This window comes from Budorcas taxicolor, chromosome 12 (assembly GCF_023091745.1).
Source record: "Budorcas taxicolor isolate Tak-1 chromosome 12, Takin1.1, whole genome shotgun sequence".
Taxonomy (NCBI): domain Eukaryota; kingdom Metazoa; phylum Chordata; class Mammalia; order Artiodactyla; family Bovidae; genus Budorcas; species Budorcas taxicolor.
The window spans coordinates 19379767-19404120 of NC_068921.1; the positions used below are offsets into that span (position 1 = coordinate 19379767).

The 24354-nt window shown below is 38.7% G+C and overlaps 1 protein-coding gene across 1 annotated transcript in view; it reads right to left on the bottom strand.

Moving 5' to 3' along the window:
* Positions 1-7729: 7729 nt before the first annotated feature.
* Positions 7730-24354, bottom strand: part of KPNA3 (karyopherin subunit alpha 3) — a 96080-nt gene continuing 79455 nt past the window's right edge. Inside the window, exons 11-17 of the mRNA XM_052650341.1 lie at positions 18059-18190; positions 17014-17142; positions 13726-13830; positions 13556-13627; positions 13234-13396; positions 11236-11330; positions 7730-10566 (exon numbers count right to left, since the gene is read on the bottom strand). Of these exons, the coding sequence (XP_052506301.1) occupies positions 10468-10566; positions 11236-11330; positions 13234-13396; positions 13556-13627; positions 13726-13830; positions 17014-17142; positions 18059-18190 (795 nt within the window). The 3' untranslated portion in view covers positions 7730-10467. The remainder of the gene's footprint in view (positions 10567-11235; positions 11331-13233; positions 13397-13555; positions 13628-13725; positions 13831-17013; positions 17143-18058; positions 18191-24354) is intronic.

A 24354-nucleotide genomic window follows, 5' to 3' on the forward strand; every position in this document is an offset into this window, starting at 1 on the left:
TCTTCACAGTCCAACTCTCACATCCATACATGACCACTGGAAAAACCGTAGCCTTGACTAGACCGACCTTTGATGGCAAAGTAATGTCTCTGCTTTTTAATATACTGTCTAGGTTGGTCATAACTTTCCTTCCAAGGAGTAAGGGTAAGCCACCTATTCCCAGACCACGCCCAAAAGGCTGGAGATAGGGCCACACCTTTTGATGCAGTGTGACTGTTAACAGGGTTCAAAGCCTTAAGCCAGGAAGTGAAGTCTAGCTGTTGGAATTTTTGCCAATAGCCTGCAGTAGAGGGAGGGAGGAGGGAGGGGTGTGTGGGGGGGGAGAATTTCAGGGACAAAATATTCTAATTAAGCCTTGCAAGCAACCGTCAGTAGATATTATGGCTTACTCTAACACTGTCCTTAAAGATCCAAAAGCAGCATAAGTATGGGCGAGAGGAGCAGTAGGTCACAGCAGTTTGGTACCAGATAATTTACCTGCGATATTTTATGTTGTACTTACTGTGCTGCTGTTTAGTTGCTCAGTCGTGTTTGAGTCTTTGCCACTCCAGGGACCGTAGCTCCTCTGTTCTACTGAAGTGGGTTGCGTTTTCTTTCTCCAGAGGAATCTTCCTGACCCAGGGATGGAATCTGTCTCCTGCATTGGCAGGCAGATTCTTTACAGCTGAGCCAGCTCATGTGGTATTTTATCTTTCTTTACAACCCTGGGACTCAGTGTGTGTCCCCCTATTTTACAAATGTGGAAACAGGCTCAAATAACAGATTTAAATAACTTGTCTAAGGACTCTCAGTGACTGGGCCGAGGCCAGAACCCACGAGTGAGTGTCCCCAAGGCCTTTGCTTTTTGACCCTTGAGTAGATGCTTAACAGACAACTACAGTCAGCCGGGTTGGATGAAGCCACAAGCTGGAATCAAGATTGCTGGGAGAAATATCAGTAACCTCAGATATGCAGATGACACCACCCTCATGGCAGAAAGCAAAGAAGAACTAAAGAGCCTCTTGAAAGTGAAAGAGGAGAGTGAAAAAGTTGGCTTAAAACTCAACATTCAGAAAACTAAGATCATGGCATCCGGTCCCATCACTTCACGGCAAATAGATGGGGAAACAATGGAAACAGTGACAATCTTTTTGGGCTCCAAAGTCACTGCAGATGGTGACTGCAGCCATGAAATTGGAAGATGCTTGCTCCTTGGAAGAAAGGCAATGACCAACCTAGACAGCATATTAAAAAGCAGAGACATTACTTTGCCAACAAATGTCCATCTAGTCAAGGCTATGGTTTTCCCAGTAGTCATGTATGGATGTGAGAGTTGGACTATGAAGAAAGCTGAGCGCTGAAGAATTGATGCTTTAGAACTGTGGTGTTGGAGAATACTCTTGCAAGTCCCTTAGACTGCAAGGAGAGCCAATCAATCCTAAAGGAAATCAGTCCTGAATGTACATTAGAAGGACTGATGCTGAAGCTGAAACTCTGATACTTTGGACACCTGATGGGAAGAACTGACTCCTTGGCAAAGACTGTGATGCTGGGAAAGATTGAAGGCAGAAGTGGATGACAGAGGATGAGATGGTTGGATGGCATCACCAACGTGATGAACATGAGTTTGAGTAGGCTTTGGAAGTTGGTGATGGACAGAGAGGCCTGGTGTGCTGCAGTCCATGGGGTCGAGAAGAGTTGGACACGACTGAGCAACTGAACTGAACTGAACAGTCAGCTCTTGAATCTGCAGATAGGAAGGGCAAACTAATGAGACTTGAACATCCATGGATTCTGGTACACACAGGGGCTTCTGGAACAAATGCCCCATGGATACCCAGGGATGACCTGCACTTCCTGTTTTAATAATCCCCAAAACAGAGGATTCAGATCTCTAGTGCTGGCCCTCTCCTCTCAGCCCCAGTATTTACAGTGTTGACCATCATTTGCGTGTCTCCACTCAACTCAACCTGAACTGAACTCATCAACCTCTACTCCATGCGTCTGACTCTCTACTGTTGCTCTTTTTTCTTCTGACTGCACTGTGAGGCTTTCATGTTCTTTGTTCCTCCACCAGAGATTGATCCTCAGCCACAGCAGTGAAAGCACCAAGTCCTAACCAATGAATCAGGGAACTCCCCCTCAGTGTTGCTTATTATCTTTTATGCCACTTAATATTCATCAGTTACAGCAACCCAGAAACACAGAAATCATCCTTGATATCTCCCTCTCCTCCAATTCCTGATCTAAGCTTCGCTTGCTCCTGTTTTAGTTGCCAGTATCTCTGGATTCCACCTGGTGGCTCAGATGGTAAAGAATCTGCCCACAATGCTAGAGACCCAGGTTCGATCCCTAGGTTGGAAAGATCCCCTGCAGAAGGGCATGGCAACCCACTCCAGTATTCTTGCCTGGGAAATCCCACAGACAGAGGAGCCTGGCTACACTCCATTGGGTCGTGAAGAGTTGGACACTTTCTTTCATCCACTTCATGGACCAACCTGTTCACCATCTCTTGCTTTAGGGCTTCACACTCACTATTTCAACCTGTACACATTACTAAACTCAAAGTACATTTCCTGCCCTTGCCCTACCAGCTAATGATTGTTATTAAACACAATACTTCTATCATCACTCTTGTTTAATGAAGATGATTTACCATTGCTTGTAGAATATCAAAACTTGTTTGTATGCCTTACAGGTGGGGGTCTGGCACCTGCCTATCTCCTCAGCCCTCCCCTGCCCCTGGCAGCCCTCCCCTTCACGATCATTTTGGCTCCAGCTGTACTTCCTTTCACTACCTGGACTCCCATGCTCCTTCCTCCTTTGTACTGTTTCTTCTAACAGAAAAGCTTTTCCAGTGAATCTGCCCAATTAACTCCTGCTTTTCCTTCACCATTATCAGCTGTGTAATTTTTGGAGACTTTAACTGCTGTCTGCCTGATAGTAAGAATCTTCATCACAGAGATGTTGAGGACCAAGTTGGTACTTCTTAAGCACTCGTACCAGTGGCTGGCATTTACTGAGAACTCACTGCCAGCCTGATTATCACCTTCCTAGCCAGGCCAATTCCCTCTATTACATATCATTGTGTATCTCTAACATTTGACCTAACTTTTACTTTTAATTGGTGTGTGTGTGGACCTTGCACCCTAGCACGGGACCTGGCAGGGGATAGGATGCTCAAGAAGTATTCGAATGTTCTTAAATGCTTAGTTTCAAAATTCTTATTTATAAAAAAATGACTGAAGCCATGGAAAAGATACATACAGATATGGAATGTTCTTATGAAGAAAACCGAGCTGAAATCAAATAAAGTGAAATTTATAGATTCTATTAAGGTTTGAAAACTATAAACACCAAACTACTGGATTGAAAAGAGCTGAAAACAAAGGGAACTGAGGCTGTTACCTGATCACAAATCTAATGATGATGAAGCTGGTAAAGTAACTGAAACAGTCTCTTCCACGTTAACAGAATTAAATGGCCAGATAATGGAATGTTCCCATTCCATTGTATCCAGAAACTAGCCAAAGCACACTTTATACACAGGGTCCTTGGAATGCACGAAGCCAAGAGGAACCAGGTCCAGGAAGGACTTTAAAGCAGGATGGCTGAAATGCATGGAGTGTTCAGGTTGAGAAAGGAAGTTAATAAAAACAGATCTGTCTCTTCTGCTATACGGGAATAATTAAAAGTCTATACTTGAAATTAAGAACAGTTCATTTGTAATGATGGTTCTTTAAGAGTGGTGACTTTTATTCAATATTAAGACTCAGTCACAATGCAAGCTAGTCCATAAGTAGACCGACTTGGGAGTGCGTTTGCTTCTCCAACTCTTCTGACTCCTAGCCTGCAGAAATGTGTCCACAAAATGGTCTGCCTCAAAAACAAAACCGGATTTTGTCTTTAAAACATTATGCAAAATGTGTCCTTTACTCTCTAACACCTAGGTCTGTAGTACCATAAAGCTTTCTGACATCAAGTAAAACCACTGCCCTGTGAAGATGCCTGGTTTCCCTTGAGGCTTCACACATCACTTGGCACAAGGCCCCATTTATCTCCAGGAACCACAGTTTTAAAGAATTACTCAAGGCAGATGGTAGGCAGTTCTTCAGGGCTGGGAAAATGGATGTTGCAGAAGAAAGGCCCTGCAGGGAACACATACTTTATAGAACAGCCATAGATCCCCTGCTTTTAATCATATTTAATAAACCTGTGAAGTATCCTGATGAGGCCAGTCTCTCATAATGCTTTACAAACTATGCTAGAGATTTCTCTGCTCCAACCCCAGCTCTCCCAGAAAACTTCAAGTTCTTCACCCATGTCTCACACACACTGCTATAGGGAAGCGTCGAGAAAACAAAGGGCAGTCCACATATCTGGTTGCATCACACAATCTTTAGGGCTGTCCTGGTAGCTCAGTGGTAAAGAATCCACCTTCAATGCAGGAGACACAGGGCATGCTGTTTCAATCCCTGGCTTGGGAAGATACCCTGGAGGAGAAAATGGCAACCCACTCCAGTAATCTTGCCTGGCAAACTCCATGGACAAAGGAGCCTGGTGGCCTGCAGTCTACAGTATGGCAAAGAATTGGATGCAACTGGGTGAACTGGGCTTCCCTAGTGGTGCGTGCACACACAACTTCTTTGAGCCATAGAATGCATGTGAGAGAGCAACGTGCCCATTCCTCCTAAGCCCTTCGCAGTAGACAGGCTCAGGACTGCCAGGAGTCCTCACATGGGATCTGGGAAATGTGCTAAGCTGATTTCTCCTAAAACTGAGAATAAAGAAAAGGCACATTTTTTTTGTTTGTTTCTGGGGGTGGGGGGTGGAAGAGCTGGCACTGTTCATAGAACAGAAGGCATGATTTAGGCTGTCTCATTTGAGTGGAGAAGTTTCCTAGCTGAACTGATTTAGGCCAATCATTCACGCATGGGGCAGTTTTGGCCCCCAGGAAACACGTGGCTGTGTCTTGAGACATTTTTCGCTGTCCTGACGGGGAAGCGCAGAGATGCTACAAAGTCTCGTGGGCAGAGCCTAATGATGCGACTAAACACCCTACAATACACAGGACAGCCTCCCACAATCAAACACTACCCAGCCTAAAATGTCCATTTTTCTCCTTTTTTGGGGGCCACACCTCAAGGCCTGCAGGATCTTAGTTTCCTGACCAGGGATCGCACCTGGTCCCTTGGCAGTGTAAGTGCAGAGTCCTAACCACTGGACCATCAGGGAATTCCCTAAAATGTCAATACTGAAGGGTTTGAGAAACCCTGATATACGTTAAAGCTAGCTGAGGGATTTCATGGGTAAATAGAGTGCATCATATGAAATGCCAGGCTGGATGACTCACAAGCTGGAATCACAACTGCCGGGAGAAATATCAACAACGTGATATGCAGATGATACCACTCTATGGCATAAAGTGAAGAGGAGCTAAAGAGCCCCGTGATAAGAGTCACAGAGGACGGTGAAAAAGCTGGCTTGAAACTCCACATTCAAAAAACTAAGATCACGGCATCCATTCCTATCACTTCATGGCAAATAGATGGGGAAAAAAATGGAAGCAGTGACAGACTTTATTTTCCTGGGCTCCAAAATCACTGCAGACGGTGACTGCAGCCATGAAATTAAAAGATCCTTGTTCCTTAGAAGAAAAGCTATGACAAATCTAGGCAGTGTATTAAAAAGCAGAGATGTTACTTTGCCTACAAAGGTCCATATAGTCAAAGCTATGGTTTTTCTAGTAGTCATGTATGGATGTGAGTTAGACCATAAAGAAGGCTGAGGCTGAGCACCAAAGAATTGATGCTTTTGAACTGTGCTTCTGGAGAAGACTCTTGAGTCCTTTGGACTACAAGGAGATCAAACCAGTCAATCAATAAAGGAAATCAATCCTGAATATTCATCAGAAGGACAGATGCTGCAGCCGAAACTCCCAATACTCTGGCCACCTGAAGACCTGACTCATTGGAAAAGACTCTGATGCTGAGAAAAACTGAAAAAGATCCCAAGTCAACCCATTAATGAGCACAGAGTTATAAGTTTATGCCAGCAGCCAGCAAAACTGAGTTTATTGGGAAGTAACAGAGGGATTCTCTCCCAGGGAAGCTTCCCTGATGGCTCAGATGGCAAAGAATTTGCCTGCAATGCAGGAGACCCGGATGGATTCCTGGGTCAGGAAGATCCCCTGGAGAAGGGATAGGCTACCCTCTCCACTATTTTTGGGCTTCCCTGGTGGCTCAGCTGGTAAAGAATCTGACTGCAATGCAGGAGACCTGGGCTGGGAAGATCCCCTGGAGGAGGGCATGGCAACCCATTCCAGTGCTCTTGCTTGAAGAATCCCAATGGAGAGAGCAGCCTGGCAGGCTACAGTCCATGGGGTCGCAAAGAGTTGGACATGACATAAGTGACTAAGCACAGCACAGTGCTGATGCTGGGAAAGACTGAGGGCAGGAAGAGAAAGGGACAACGGAGGATGAGATGGTTAGCTAGTATCACCAACTCAATTAACAGGAATCTGAGCAAACTCTGGGAGACAGTGAAGGACAGAAGAGCCTAGCACACTACAGTCCATGGGGTTGCAAAGAGTCGGACATGACTTAGGGACCGAACAAGATGAAGGATGTGAATATGCTGCATTCCCACACTGCTATTCCTAAACACTCTGTCTTGATTGAGTACTGAGTCCATCTATATAACTGACCCTGAACCACACAGGGGTTAGGGGTGCTGACCCTCTGAATATTCGAAAATCTGCCTATAATTTATAGTCAGCCCTCCATATACAGAGTCTCTCCATACAGCAGTTCCTTTGTGTAAGTGGTTCCACATCCGAGGAGTCAACCAACAGCAGATCGTGCAGTACTGTAGTGTTTACTATTGAAAAACCCCACACATATGTGGGCCCACACAGTTCAAACCCATGTTGTTCAGGGTCAGCTGTATACAAGTATGTACAGATAGAGCCTCGTCTATATGCTGTGCTTTTGAGAGTCATTCTAGCAGTGTTCCTCATTTACTTAACAAAGTACATCATTTATGTGAAGAGCTCCTTTTACACTCTGGACAAATGAGTGGTAGGTTAAAGACAGCACTCTTTGGCCTATATGTGCCTTAAAACTTACAGCTTAATGTACAGAAATTATATTCCCTTTCTCCAAATAGATTTAAACCCCCAGTTCAACTAGGGTTAAGAAAATTCATAACTATCACTGTTAGACAACTGACATCCATAAATTTTTACCAGCAATAGTTAGTCTTCTCAAAAGGACAACCCTTGTGAAGTACATGATGGCAAGTGTAATTTATTTTCTCATACATTGAGTTTGTTCAAAAATAATCTGAAGTGTCATTATACAAAAGTAAAGTTTGGCTGATCCCCTGTTCTTTTAAATAATCCAAGATTTCATTTACAGCCACAACCTCTATCTAACAGGTTAAAACTGTTAGGTTTACTTCAATTACTATCTTGCAAAGTTCTGGTTTTCAAGGATTAGACAAGCCTTAAACTTTCAGCTTCTGTTTCATGAAAGTCACAATTACACAATCATCTGAAATGGCTTTCTATGAGTTACGGTATTTAAACCAGAGACACACAGAGAACTGACGCGCTAATGAAGGCAGAGACGAGAGAGATGCAGCTACCAGCTGAGGACTACCAGAAGCAGGAAGTGATGAAAAGCCTTCCCTCCGGAGAGCAAGTCCCAGCCACCACCCTGACTTCTAGCCTCAAGCCTGTGCAACAAGAAGTTTCTATCGTTTCTGTCACCATCTACAGCAGCTTAGGAAATCAGTGTAGATTTTGCTACTTCTTAGGTTACACAATATTCTTGAACCTAGCATTGTTACTGGTCATCCTAGTTTGCTCTAGTGGAAAGGAGATATTAAAATACAGTGAAAGAGTTAATTCATGATTCACCTTCATCGGGGCTAATATTTGGAAAATAATTCCACTTAACCACATAGAAAACAAAACTAGGAAATTCAGATACTTTCAAAAATAAGTTCTTCGATGTTTTATCATATTTGATAGCAGCTTTTTTATTGGTTACAAAACCTAAGCCCATATACAAAATTAGGAACACATTTAGATGCCTCTTTTGAAAGAACGTTTTAGTCTTTTTTAACTGAGTTTAAAAAAAATAAAAACAATGCAAATTTTCAACACTGTTTTGAAAACGTAAAAGTGCAGCAATATACTTAATTTCCTTTGTCTACGAAATGGTGCAATTCCAATTCCAAACCGATAGATCATAACAAACTGGATCAAGCCAATGCACACGGACGTCTGCACTACTTGATGCTAATGTTCACTTATGTTAGTTTGCACTTAAAACACACAGGAAATAGGAGTCGGCACAGTAGAGGCCCAATTCAGTCTCCATGTGTACAAAATTTAAAAGGTAACTGTCAGTAACTATGGGGAGTCCAGAAGGAAGTAAACTGGAAGGGGTATAATTCACAATATCAAGAAGATTTGGACTTTAAGGGTTTCACCGAAGTTTGTGACCTTGATTAGCTTTGACTTTATTACTCCTACTTTTAGTGAACACCACACAGTTTCAAAAATTTAGACCATGGTGTCTGAACAGGATGCAGTTACCATATGACGCTTTAACTCAAAATTTGGATAAAGAAAAAAAGGCACAATGAACTTCAACTCAATTTTATGTGCACAAGAGTTGAAAAGTCTGAGCCACCTTAAAGAGAAATTGATTCTAGAATTTATAAAACCTATAAATAATCAGAGGCCAAACCACTATATTAAAACAGATTCTCTAGCAAGTAAAAATCTTGCATTTTAAACATACGCTTGTATCCACTTTAGATACAAGACAAAACTCACTCTTTAAAGTGGCTCCACCTTGGCAGATACACATATTTGTAATGAATGCACACCTGCTATGTGTTGTTTATCAGTGAAAACACCCCCGCTGATTCACAAAGCTCTGACGGCATGTGTCTCATCTTCATCACAGTAAATACACCCCCCTCCCATCGGATAACTAAATTAGTTTAGATTTCCTATCCCTTCACATCAACGCGTTGGGAAATTATACCCAGTAAACAATAGCAACAAAACCATTCCTGTGACAGCACAAACTGTTCAGTTTAAGAAATTTCAAATCCATATTCTTTCATTAATAACTGGGTCGGACAATTTACCAAAAGCAGTGACTTCACACAGTAATACCAGATTTTTCAGAATTACTTGAGGATCACTGCAAATCAGGTTTATGTTAAATAACTGCAGATTATTCCTCTAGGCAGATCCTTGTCTGAATCTTTTTATATGTGAATATGCTTTTAGAGTAGGATCTGAATGAACTTTCCAATACTCAAAGAATGAAGTCTTATGATACTTCTAGATAGTTGCTGGTTTGTTGCCAACCACATTATCAAAAGCACTGGTTACTAAGTAAAAAATATTTTAAGACTAAATTACAGTAAACATGAAAGCTCCACAGTTTAAACCCAATATAAATCAACCATATCCAATTATCAATTTAAAACGAAAAATATTAACTCCTGAAAGCTGAAAGCAAGATTTTCTTTTTTAATATCACCAATGGGTACTTTAGACCTTTGTGTTTTTTGGTTTTATTTATTTGTTTTTCTTTATGGTCAGGGATTCTTGCTTTCAACTTAAACAGAAGTTCAAGTCCGTAACAGGTTGCAGCTCAGGTAAAATACCATGCACAGCATTTGATTACTTCAAAACAGCAGGAACACACAGGCTGGAGTGAGTGGTCAAATAGGGCTTGCTGTTCTCAAAAATTAGGTATAATGGCGAAAGCGTTACCATCCATAGCTAAAGTCCTTCCTCCAACCCTGGCTTCTGAGGCAGATAATAAACACATCAATTACTGGTAGATGAAGCACAGTTTTTAAAACTTATCTGTTTAATCAATAACCAAGTTTCTTTTTTTTTTAAGTTACTTTTTGTTTGTGTCAGTTCCACCAATGAAAATCATTTGGCTTGTACTTTTAAAATCTATTCTTCCACATAAAGAGTATGAAAATATGTTTGTGGAGGACAATGATGGAGGCTCAGATCAGACTGCACCTCTTTAAAGTCTTCCAACGCGTGTGTGTGTCATACCAAAGTGTCTTGATCCACAGCGCACCATTTTCCAAAGGAGTATCAAGTGGGCAGCTGACATGCCACCACTACGGAATATTCTAAACTGGAGATTGCAGATGTCAGCGTGTGGCACCAGGGAACGGGGGAAAACAGGGCAGTCAAGACTGTTAAGGAGAATTCTAAACCAGTTTAGGAAATCATGCATATGCATTTACAGTCCGTGTGGATAGTGACTTTTGGCAACTGCAAAGTGACTGAGACATGGCTTGCTTTAGAAGCATCAAAACAAAGAGGCATGTATGTTTTGGAGCCTTCGGTAGTTGCTGTTTCTCTTGTCATTTTGGTAGCCATCTGGTGGTGCTTCGTATTCAATGTGGGATAGATGCTGCACTCAACTGGATTTAAAAATTGAATTCTTTTGTTTGAAGGTTGGCCGTTGGGTCAAAGCTGTAAGTGCCTCCTTGTGTTGCTTCGGGAATGAGGCTAGGATCTTCATCGATCTACAAGAAGCCAAGAAAAAGAATTTTCATTATGTTAAGATGCTATACATTACAGTGTAAGCAGAGTTGATTTACTTCTTAGGAAAAGAATTCTGTGTGTGTTTTTAACACCTAAAAATATTTTAAGAAAATCATAGGGCCTCCCTGTGGGCTCAAAGGGAAAAACACCAACTGCCCGCCAATGCAGGGGACATGGGTTCTATCCCTGATGTGGGAAGATCCCACCTCTGTGTAGCAACTGAGCCCGTGTGCCACAGCTACCGAGCCTGTGCTGTAGAGACCAGGAGCCCCAGCTCCTGAAGCCCATGTGCGCCAAGCCCTGCGGTCTGCAGCCAGAGAAGCCACCGCAAGAGAAGCCCACGCACCGCCGCCAGGGAGGAGCCTGCACAGCAACAAAGGCCCAGTGCAGACAGAAATAGAGAGAGTCAGCGATTTAAAACTGGACATTTAAAAACTGCCCCGTTCTTAAGTCCCGATATCTGTAGATTTACCGATCTGAACATACATCATTTCTATAATTACTGTTTCTTCCCATTTAACAAATTACAAAAGCAAAGGTAACAGGAATACAGTATCAATTTAGTTATGGAAAATTAATTCTTAGTAAACTTACTTTACATATAGATTTTAATGTACATGCAGACACACTATACTTTAATATATACTTACATCATCACCAGAGAAATACTGATCTATGATTTCAAATGCTAATTTATATATGTCTTCATTTTCATGTTGCTGTAAAACTTCAATTTTCTCCAAACCTGATAATAATTAAAATAATTAAGTACATACGAATAAAGAAACTGCACTCATTTAATCATGAAACATCCTAAAGAACTAAAAACACCCTCCCTACCACCCTCCAAAGATGATCATTTATCTAAAAAAACAGATAAAATCCTGAGTTGTTCTGTTTAGAGAACCAGCACCCCACTAATTTCTTCCTCTTTAGAGGCCCTTGAGGTACCCTGTTCCCCGAGGCAGGCAGTTTAAAAATCACCTAAACACTCCATTTGACAGATGAGGGAGTGTGGCACAGATATAAAGGGGTTTGTTTCAGGTTACATGGCAAGTGAGTGGCAAGACTAGGATCAAGATCTCCCCCAGCCTAAGATTCCTTTAGTATAATCATACTGGTGCATACGATAATTTTTTTATCTTTTCGTTTTCCAAATGTTGCTCAAAGATTGACATAAATAAAAGGTAAAACTTTAAATTCAGAAGTGATTTCTTAAAAAAAAAAGAAAGAAAGAAAGAAATAGGGTGCTTATCTCCTATATAGCCATATCAATTTGGGAATGTTTTTTCAGAATAGTTAACTGTAGAATGCCTTTATCTATATTCCCAAAATATTTACTCCATATATCAGATGCAACTCTATTAAATCCTTGATACTATTCTTCCTTGAATGTCTTTTTAGCTAAGTTATTTTGAAGTAGTTTCAAAATAACTGCTTTTTAAAATTTTTTATATAGTAACAAATCTAAGTTACTATAGAAAAAAATTCAACTTTTTTCTATAGTAACATCCAAACCAGAAAAATGGGAAAATGGGTATCAAAGATAATGGATATAGAGTGCTTTATAAAATCATAAAATGCTAAGTAAATATGTACCCTAATTATAAGTATTTGTCTCATAGACAGAAGCAACTATACTGATAAAAAGCTGGAGTAACAATTCTATAGCTCAAACGTTCTGGGTTAAATTGTTCTGAATCAGACTACAATGCTTGTTTCAAATTATTTAAAAAGTAAAACATCTCTTTTAAAAAAATTAGTTCCATTATTTTATTTATTCCTATTTTAATTTTGAATTAATTTAAAAAAATTAATTTATTTAACTGGAGGATAATTACTTTACAATACTGTGCTGGTTATATATTGACATGAATCAGCCATGGGTACATGTGTCCCCCAATCCTGAAACCCCCCTCCCACCTCCCTCCCCACTCCACGCCTCTGGGTTCTCCCAGGGCACCAGCTTTGAGTGTCCTGTTTCATGCATCGAATTTGCACTGGTCATCTGTTTCACATATGGTAATATACATGCTTCAATGCTAGTCTCTCAAATCATCCCACCCTCGCCTTCTCCCTCAGAGTCCAAGTCTGTTCTTTACATCTGTGTCTCTTTTGCTGCCTTGCATACAGCATTGTCGTTAGTAGCTTTCTAAATTCTGTATGTATGCATTAATAAGACATCTTAAAAACAAAATGAATGGTGAATTAATAGTAGCACAGTATGAACATCTGGCTTTTAATTATGCTTCTACCACAAACTACTTCTCTGACCATGGACAAGACTCCTTAACATCTCTAGGATATTTTCTTCTTGTTATTAAGAAAACACTTTCTGTCTGAATATTCAGTGATGCTATCACATTTGTTTTCACTTAATCTTATGCAACATGACTTCAAGAGGAGTAATTGTGTTTCCTAAAAAGCACTGTAAAACTCTAAGAAAGTTATGGAGTGACTTTCACAATCAGCGGTTTTCTGGAAAATCTTCCTGGATTACTAACATAGCAAATAAAGAATAGCAACATCCTCAGATGATATTAATAGAAATGTATCCTAGCACTTTTCTTTCAAATTAACTGTCTTTAAAGGAACTAATGTTTCAGAGCTCCACAGCTCAACTGTTTTTCTTTAATCAACCCTCTTACCTCCACATTCTTCTATTATTTCAGCTATTGTGCTTGCTTCATCACCAGCCATTATCAGAATGTTTTTCAGACCATCTAGAACCACCTGAACAACCTGAGAATCTTTTACTGACAATAAATTACAGAATGGTGGTATTACATTCTGCTGTACAAGGTACTCAACCTAGAGAACAAAAGAGAAGAGATACTCTTATTTATATAATTACCTCTTCCTCCAAAGGAATACAGTACAGGGCTTATAAACAATCAAAAACTCCTAAACACAAGACAGTAGTGTACTTCCCAATATTAACAATCATAACGTTTTTTTTTCCAGACTCACCTGATCTTTTCTGCCACTTATCGTCAAGTTGCTAATAGCCCAAGCAGCTTCCTTTTGTGTTCCAAAGTCCCCCTGAAGATTTAAAAAGAAAAGCTGAAATGAATTTTTTGCTCAAAAAGTCTTGATTATAACATATTAACAGACATGACAAACTCATAACAATGACTGACCTTGGCAAGCTGATGAATAATCATAGGAATTAATCCAGCATCTATTACAGCTTGAACTTGTTGCTGGTTGCCTGCTGTAATGTTGGAAAGGAACCACACTGCTTCCTATAATTAAATAAAATACAGGGCACCTTTATTTGAAAAATTGTATCTTTAATGTGCTTATGCTCTTATTTTAATGTGATTTACATATACAATAACAAAATCAGCTCAGTTACAATAAGGCAAATGCATCTAAAAGTGATTAGGCAATACAGTATCTTCCATTTTAAACCTATTAGGAAACTTTTAAGCATAATATCTTGGCCCATTAACCTAGCATAACCTTCAATAATACAGATGCTTAGGACTATACCCTAAGCACTGTTTTAGACAGTGGTGACATTGCAGTGAACAAAACAGACAAAAAATCTTTATGCAAGGACCTTACATTTTTGCTGCATGAGCTTCCCTCTTAATAGTGGTCCCCAACTTTTTTGGCACCAGGGACCAGTTTTGTAGAAGACAACTTTCCCACAGACAGGGGTGGCAACTGGGATGATTCAAAGGCACTATATTTACTGAGCACCACCACCTCAGATCAATAGGCAATAAATTCTCATAAGGCGTTCACATCCCAGATCTCTCGCACGCACAGTTCACAGCTGGGTACAAGCTCCAAGAACCTAATGCCGCTACTCTTCTGATAGGAGGCGGAGCTCAGACATTAAGGAAAGCAATGGGGAGCAGCTGTAAATACAGATGAAGATTTGCTCGCTTGCCCACTGCTCACCTCCTGTTGTGCAGCCCCAGTTCCGAACAGGCCAGGGACTGGTACTAGTCCTTGGCCCAGAGGTTGGGGACCCCTGCTCTAAAACACAAATGACAGAAATAAACAGAAGACAGAATTTCCTAATACTTGGTTAAAACTACTTCTAAGAAAGATGAATTGCTTTATTGTAAAAATACTTATTTGTAAAATATATTAGAACTTAAGTCTCTAACTAGTCTAAGAATGATCTATATGACAAATTTTACTGTAACCTTAGAGGATTTATGTCATGAACAAACAGGTTTATTTCTAAGTTTAGTGTTAAAGTACTATCTTCCTCCTCCTCTACAACTGAAAGATAATAGGAAAGCCCCCACTGGCCTAGTGATTACAATTTAGCACTTTCATCACCACAGCCTGGTTCAATCCCTGGTCAGGGAACTCAGACCCCACAAGGCCTGGCACATGGCCTAAATAATAAATAAATAAAAAGACTGTACACTTTTTTGCCATCCAATTGTGGTGAGATATGAATAACTGATTAACTGGTGTTTTAGAGTAAAAGGGTGTTTCACTATATTATTTTTGCAAATTTCTTGCACATTTGAAAATTTTCAAACTAAAGGTTGAGGGGGAAAAAAAAACAAGTTGGTAACTTACACCTCCAAAGAACTATGATGTAACCAACATGCAAATAACACAAACACTCAAGGTGGAAAACTTCTGCCAACAACTACCTCCTTGCTGAAGCTGAGGAGATATCTATCCATAGAAACCCTCTTCCCTTCCCCTATGATACCTTCACTCAGAGTATTCCAGATCCCAGGCCAGAACCTCTCGACCTACTCCTGTCCAGTTTCCTCACTTCTTAGCCTTGCTTCCAGTCACAGAATACTAATACATTCAGCTGTAAAAATCACATATATTTGCCTAGAGTTTAAAAGACTCTGGTTTCTTTCCCTTCATTGGAACAAATTGAAAGTGAAAGTGTTAGTTGCTCAGTCGTGTCCAACTCTGTGATCCCATGGACTGTAGCCCACCAGGCTCCTCTGTCCATGGGATTCTCCAGGCGAGAATCCTGGAGTGGGTAGCCATTCTTCAGAAGATCCCTTCTTCAGGGGATCTTCTCGACCCAGGGATCAAACCCAGGTCTTCTGTATCGCAGACAGACTCTTTATCACCTTAGCCACCAGAGCAGCTCACTGGAACAAAAGCACCTACAAAATCTGATTTCTGACAACAGACTTTTCTGTAAAAATCCAACTATCAAATTTTAGTCAAGGAACTATATAAATATAGTTATGACAAAGAAGAAATAAGCAGTTTTGTTAGTCTGAGGATGGTGGCATTTCAGGCAGATAAAACTGTAATACACTATATGCAAATCGAAACAAGCAGACCCTACCTTCACAGTACTAGGATGGCTACAATAATAATTAAAAAAAGGAATTGGAGGGACTTTCCTCGTGGTCCAGGGGCTAAGACTCCCTGCCCTCCCAATGCAGGGGGCCTGGATTTGATCCCTGGTCAGGGAACCAGATTTCACATGCCACAATGAACAATCCCGCATGCTCTAATGAAGACTGAAGATCCCACCTGCTGCAACTAAGACCTGGCACAGTCAAATAAATGAACAAATAATACCTATATAAAACAAGACTAGAACCTTCATAACACTGCTTACAGGAATGTAAAACAGTGCAACTGCTATGGAAAGAAGCTTGACAGTTCTTCAACAAGCTAAACATGCAATTACCATATGACTGGACCAATTCTACTCATAAAGATATACACCCAAAGGAACTGAAAGCAAGGACGGAAACCAATGTTCACAGCAGTATTATTATTCACAAGAACGAAAAGGCAGAAACAATCCAAAAGTGTACATCCACAAATGAATGTATAAACAAAATACGGTATATAGGTACAATGCAGTATCTATTCAGCAATAAAAGGGAATGAAGTTTTGATACAAACTCCAACATGGATGAATGTTGAAAACATGAATTGTGAAATAAGCTAGACAAGAAGACTAAAGTACTTCAGCACATGTTTAACAGTAAGTTTATATTGTAAGCTTAAAATATTAAAAAAACAAAAACCAAACAGAAAACAATTTTAATGGTCCTTTAATTTAGGCACTGTAGTTTTACATTCAATCTAATTCTGTAGGAAGATTAAATTATGATCTATTTGTTTATTAAAAAACACCAGCAAAAAAAAGATAATAGCCACCCAATGGAAAATTCACATGTTCTTTCCACCTAGTGGCTACTAATTTGTTGATCACTGCTACTGCTCAATATATTGAAATAAAAACACTGGTTAAAAGGAAAATAATTTTATTCTGTGATGATCATGGCAGCACTTATAGCAGGCAATTAAGAACTGAAAGAAAAGAACTGCAGAGGTGATCTGAAATTAACCAGAGTGTTTGAAGAGAATCACAAACGAAAAGTAATCGAAACAAGAAGGTAGTTAAAAATGAGATATACAAAGAGAAAGAAGTGCACTGACGGGGCTGTTATATGCCTTACCTTATTTATCTTCTCTTTTGGGTGTGATAAGAGGTTTGGGAAGTGTGACAGGACATCGCAGTTGAGAACAACCTGGGTCTGTTCATCTGTGCCTGTCACTATGTTGCCAACCGCTCTGAGTGCTGCTGTCTGGGTGGGGATAAAATATTTTCCATAAATTTGTTTATGATGAATCTGATTCTATGTTTTTTATAATCCTGAGAAAATGTAAAAATGCAAGCAGTGAATGATTGAAACTTACTGCATGCTTACACAAAGCATTTTATAGAACTGAGAAGCAATTCTGAATTTTAAACAACAGTCTTGTGAAAACTGGAATTATACAGGAAAAATTATGTGAAAAACTGTTGGAGAAAAGATTAAAATAAAATGTAAAGGTCCTTTTTTTTCATAGCTATTTTTATCTATTAGTAAACTGGCACCACGGAAAGATTTTAATACAGGCCTGGAATGGGTACAGATTTCTATCTAAAGTCATTTTGGCAGAAGTGGGATGAACAGATCCATCAGTGACGTGATGAGAAATCAGAGAGAGAGAGGAAGAGAAAGAAATGCAGTTATCCAGAGAAAAGAAAATAAACCTTGAACTAAATGAGTGGCTCTACATACAAGGAGACAGATGTGAAAGCTATATAGTAAGGACTAACAGGGTTCTGAAATACAGCAGAGATAAGAGGAGGAATACCAAGGTTCCTAGCTTGGACTATGCTGTCCATTAATAGGGGATATATGAAGAGGAGTGGGTTTGTGGGAGAAGACGGTATGTTCATTTTTGCCTGCTTGAAATAATAATAGAGTATTGCTGAAGGAGGTTCTTGGCAATTATGTCTAAGGACTCAAAGACAATTGGCTATATGAGTCTGAAACTCAGCAAAGAATCTGGATGAGATAAAGATTTAGAAATCAACAAAATCAGATTCAGTAAAATAGCAGAAGAAATACTCAAGAAATGTGCATACAGATAGAACTGAAGCCTGGTTGTATAAGTTAACTGGTTATAGCAAGTACAAATTTTATACAAGTAAGAAAAATGCTTAATACTTACTTGAACTTTCACTTCCTGGTGGCTCAGAAGGGGCACAAGGAACGGCACAACCCCTGAATCAATAACCATCTGTATCTGCTCATTACCTCCATCTGTCAGGTATGACAATGCCCAAACAGTGTCCACGAGAATCTGCAGGAAATAAAAAAGAATGGCCACTCAATATATTTGTTTGAAAAAAAAAAAAAAAAATATATATATATATATATAATATATATTTGTTTGAATGCTTAAGATACATAACACACTTAGGAGATGGTGACATAAAAAGTAATTAAATTTTGTTTTAGCTTGGCAGCAAAAATATCTGCTAAGCTGATACAAGGTAAAACTCTCTCAATGGCTATCTCAGGTCACTCTTCACAAAAATGAGACACAGAAGTCTGGGCCAACTTCTACCCCAACTTCCACATCTACGTATTAAGTAGACAAACTTAAAAATAGGCAGAAAAGGAATTCTTCCTGCTCCCATACACTGAATACCCAATAATCATAAGGAAATACTTTATATACAGAATAAAACCAGTATGCCATGCTGCTTCAAGTCTAGAAAAGCCCCAAAGATCATTTATCCATGTTTGTAGTTTTCAAACATGTTTAACAATGTAATTTTTCAGACTATTAAACAGACAAATGACTTGGCATTTTAACTTTAGGGAAAAAAAGTTAATTATTTGCAAATCTCTTGAAAAATGTTCCAGCAGAAGAGCACACAGTATAAACCATACACTACACCCGTCTAACTTTGCAAATAATAAACAAAAACCCAGCTCAGGTTTGTTGACTCATTCAAAGTCAGAGAGCTTATAAGCAGTTTTCCTTGGTGTCTTGACAGAGGAATGTAAGCACAGGTCTGATCTCATGTGAAATCCAGAGATGTTTCTTACTATAAGACGTTTGTTGCTCTAAAATAAATACTGCCGTCTCAATTAAAATCTCTCCATGTATCCTTCAAAAAAGTGTACTATTTAATAAGGGCAGGTAAAACCACACATAGCCCACACCTTCAACATTACTAGGAGTCTGAGAATGCTACAAATGTCAAAATACCTGTAAGAAGAGAAAAAACTGAATTCTATCCTTTGTCTGGACCTCCTGCCTTAAGCTTATGTGAGACTTCAGAGAAGAGGAGAGAGGAGTGAAGAGCTTATAGTAACATATCCTTTGCTACTCCACATTAGTGGGACAGAGACCATGTGGCTCAAAAAAGGCTATAATATTTACTATCAGTTCTTTACAGAAAAATCTGCTAACACCCTTACCAGAGGATGAGCTTCTTTCAACCAAGAGATAAGTGAAGAAATATTTCATTGTAGATCAAAGATGAACACAAACGGGAAGGTAAGAGTGGAAGAATACTTTTAAAAAGATATATGTTTCAGAAAAATAGAAATATTGCAACTTCAAAAATGAGAGGACAGAAGGTATGCCCGAGAGTTGCATCCGTCTACCATCCTACCCCACAAGGAAGGCCTCCTTACTGGAGGGTGTGAGCAGATGCTGTGTGGAGCAGAGCTCGTCTACTCCTCAGTCTGGCATTAACAGGTAGCAAGATTTAAATAGAAATCAGAGTCTCGTAACAACACCCAAAATGTGGGCTACAGCTGAAAATAACTCATCATATCAAGAACCAGGATCATCTAAACTGCAAAGGGAAAAGGTGGTCAACAGGCGCCAATACTGAATGAGGCAGATGTTGGAACTATCTGACAAGAGTTTCAAAGTAACTGTCATAAAAATTCTTCACCAAGCAATTGTGAACACATCTGAAACAAAATATAGAAAATCTCAGCAAATAAAAAGGAGACATAAGGAAGAATCAAATGGATTTTAAAATTAACAAACTCAATAATCAAAATTTAAAACTCATTGGAAGTAAATGGGTAAGAGAAAAGAAATCAACTAACTCAAAGACAGATCAATATAAATCATCCATGGGGTGGGGGTGGGGGGGAAGGGGAAGATGGCAAAGAATGAAGAGAGCTTTAGGAACTTGTAGGATGAGTAACAAAAGATGTTACATTTATGTCAGTAGAGTTTCAGAAAGAGGTGAAGCTGAAAAAGTAGCTGAAGAAATAATGACAGAAAACTTCCCAAATTAGGCAAAAGACACAAACCTATATTCAAAAATGGGAGAATGAGGTGAGAGAAAAGTGAAACTAGAATAAGCTAGTCACTTATTCTATGGGTAAAGACAGGAGTCAAAAAATACCACTGAAACCTGTCAAACCAGACAGTTAAAAAAAAAAAAAAGGCATTATAAAAGGTTTAAGTATAAAGGTAACATTGTAAGAAAAGCAAACATTCCTAAATACCAAAAGAAATTTTTAAAAGAGAGAAGAACACTAAGTAGAAAATAAAACACAGAAATTGTAACTCAAAGTAACAGGACAGAGTTGAAACCAAACATGAACAGGCTTAACTCACCTGTAACAAGAAAAAGATTTTCAAATTGGATCCTAAAACAAACCCAATTCTATACTGTATACAAGAGACACACCTAAGTCATTCAGAAAGGCTAAAAATAAAGGGACAAGCAAAGGCACACCAAGTAAATTATAAGAAAGCTGAGACTGCAAGCCTATTAGCTGACCAGTATAATTCATTCTTCAAATCATTACAAAGAATAAAGAAGGCTACTTTATAAAGCTAAAAATCCCACAATTTACAATGAAGATATAACTGTTAAAGACATCTGTTTGCCAAATAACCCTGTAAATATCACTATAAAGGAGAAACTAAAAAGATTCAAGAAAAAATAAAAATATACTGATGAAAGATTTTTTACACACTGTTGTCAGTATGAGGTCAAGTAGACAAAAAAATGAGGATACAGATTTTATAAATATATACTGAAATTCAAACCTTGATAATAGATAATATAACATGTAGACGGGGCACAAAAAAATTAGGTCCAAAGTAAACATCAATTACATAAAGCAGAAATACTATAAAACTATTATAAGGCAATAAAATTGGATATTAATAAATATGAAATACAGTATGGAAATTTAAGAGTCTGACTCTTAGATTAAAAAATACAAAAAACTTTCTAGACTATTATAATGAAAATACCATGTATCAGAAGCTATGGGATTTATGTAAAGCAGTGTTCAAAGGCAAGTTCACAGCCTTAAAAAGTATACGACAGAACTTAAAAAGAAAGAAAATCGACTCCAAATAAAAAGCTAGAAAAAGAACAGAGTAAACCAAAAGAAAGCAAAAAGAAACAACAAATACAAAAGTAGAAAGAAATGAAGTAAAGAACAGGAAAAACCACAGATCTAATTAAAAAACTGGAATCCTGATTCTTTGAAAAAACTTTGAAAAGTTCTTGTTAACTTAATTAGAGAAAGTGGTGGAGGGAGCACAAATGTACAAAATAAGAAATTATGAAGAAAATAAACCTTGAAACAGTAAATTAAACCCCTCAAAAAAATCTTACAATTATTCTGCATACTTACATGCAAGCAGAGTTGAAAACTGAGAAGAAATGAATAATTTCCTAGGACAACAGCTTACAAAAAACTGACCGCAGCAGAGACAAGAGAACTTAAGCCCATTTCAATAGCCAGAGAACATTATCAAGGAACTAATCCCACAAAGTATCCAGACCCAAAAGGCTTCAATGGGAAAAGCGACCAAATCTGCCAAATTCAGACAGACCGACTCCAGGCCGAGCACAGAAAATAAATGAAGAATAATGTTTTTTAAATGTGGTAAAAATATAATATTAATACCTAATGAAGACACCATTAAAAAAGCTGTGGACCAATATCATACAGGTAAATAGTGATATAAAAATTATGAATAAAATATTAGTGAACAGGAGCCCATACTACCTTAAGAAAATAATATAATCAAGTGGAATTACTCAAGGAATGCAAGGATGATTCAATTTTAGGAACATCTATCTATGTCATATTAATAGATTTAAACAGAAAATCATATAATCATCTTCATAGACACTGAAAAATTCCAACACTCATTTCTGAGGTCAACACTCAAAATGGGATTTTATGGACATTTCCTTAACATGATCAAACATCTGTAACTGAGGAATCTAAATCAACAAAAGGAATGGCTGATAAATTTGACTATATAAAAAGAAAAAATCTGCATGGCAAAATGTATCAAAGACAAAGGACAAATTAGGAAAATTTTTGAAATATATATCAAAAGTAAAGAGCTAACGTCCTTAAAACATAAAGAGCTCTTATAATCTAAGAAAAAGGGACCAAAAATTTGATAAAAAATGAGCAATAAAAGATAAACAGGCTCTTTGAAAAGATGCAAAAATGGCTCTTCAACAAAATCAAGTTCAACTTCACTTACAAAAAGTGAAACACATACTAAAAATGAAATACAGTTTCTCAGACTGACAAAAATTTAAAATGTGACAGTACATTCCGTGGGCAAGGCTAAGGAGAAAGTCACTTTTATGTATTTCTGCTGAGAATGCAAACGGAAGCGCCCTTATGCAGGGTATTTGGTAGTGCGTAACAAAAATTACAGTGCATTCACTCTGATCTAGCTTTCCTGATTCTAGGAATTTACTCTGAAATACACCTCCAGCAATATGAAAATACACAAGATTAATCCCTGCTCTATTATTCATATTTGCAAAATTCAAGAAATGGACTAATTGCCTACCCCAAGCAGGATGTTTGAATAAACCTTAGCCACAAAATGGAATACTGTGCATAACAATACTGATTGCCTTGGCCTGTGATGTTTTAGGACGTTGCTAAATGAAATCTAACTTTGCCCCCTCCATTATAGCCCCCTTCTATTAGCAGAAAATCTTTTTTTTCCCTAATACACAGTAGATTAGAAAAATGAAATATTTAAGGTTTCTAAGCTGAAATCAATTCAAGGTTTTCGGTGGAATCTCATGACAACATTTAGAGGCTAGTGGGAGAAAGTAAGTTACAGCTAGGTCTCAGGTCCCCTGAAACTGCAGACTCTTCTACTGCTGCTGCTGCTGCTAATTTGCTTCAGTCGTGTCCGACTCTGTGCGACCCCATAGACGGCAGCCCACCAGGCTCCCCCGTCCCTGGGATTCTCCAGGCAAGAACACTGGAGTGGGTTGCCATCTCCTTCTCCAATGTGTGAAAGTGAAAAGTGAAGTGAAGTCGCTCAGTCGTGTCCAACCCTCAGCGACCCTGTGGACTGCAACCTTCCAGGCTCTTCTGTCCATGGGATTTTCCAGGCAAGAGTACTGGAGTGGGGTGCCATTGCCTTCTCCACAGACTCTTCTAGTCGCCCTTTTTCTTTTTGATAATACACTGGACCTTCAATGAAAATCTCATTTTTAAAATGCTTTAAAAATTTGAATTCACAGCACAAGATTATCAGACTATTCAAGTTTCTTTTGTTTTCAGTAGTTTGCTTTCTTCACCTACGTAAGCAGGCTAACAGCTGCTTTAGTATTTGTAATTGTACCTTTCATTGCCTTTTCCCATCTGAACTGCTTCTGCTATTCTACAGCTCCTCCATCTAATATTCTTTTTTTACCCCTCAATTTTCTAGATTTCTATGGTTAAATGCCTGGCTTTTACAGTCACTAACAGTCAATGACTATACTCTCTTCCTTTCAGCTACTAATCAGATTAATCATGTGCCAGTGAAGTCTTCAGCAATCCTGAGGTATTTTAATTATTTTTAAAGACCTTTTTTGTATAGTTCTATGTATTCTTGCCACCTCTTTTTAATCTCTTCTGCTTCTATTAGGTCCTTGCTGTTTCTGTCCTTTATCATTCCCATCTTTGCATGAAATGTTCCCTTGCTATCTCCAATTTTCTTGAAGATATCTCTAGTCTTTCCCATTCTATTGTTTTCCTATTTCTTTGCTTTGTTCACTTAAGAAAGCTTTCTTATCTCTCTTTGCTAGTCTTTGGAACTCTACATTCAACTGGGTATATCTTGCCCCTTCTCCTTTGCCTTTTGCTTCTCTTCTTTTCTCAGCTATTTGTAAGGCCTCCTCAGATGATCATTTTGCTTCATTGCATTTCTTTTTCTTGGGAATGGTTTTGATCACTATCTCCTGTACAATATTATAAACCTCTGTCCACAGTTCTTCAGGCACTCTATCAGATCTAATCCCTTACATCTATTTGCCACTTCTACTGTATAATCATAAGGGGTCTGATTTAGGACATACCTGAATGGTATAGTGGTTTTCCCTACTTTCTTCAAATTAAGTCTGAATTTTGCAATAAGGAGCTAATGATCTAAGCCACAGTCAGCTTCTGGTCTTGTTTTTGATGACTGTACAGAGGTTCATCCTTTAACAA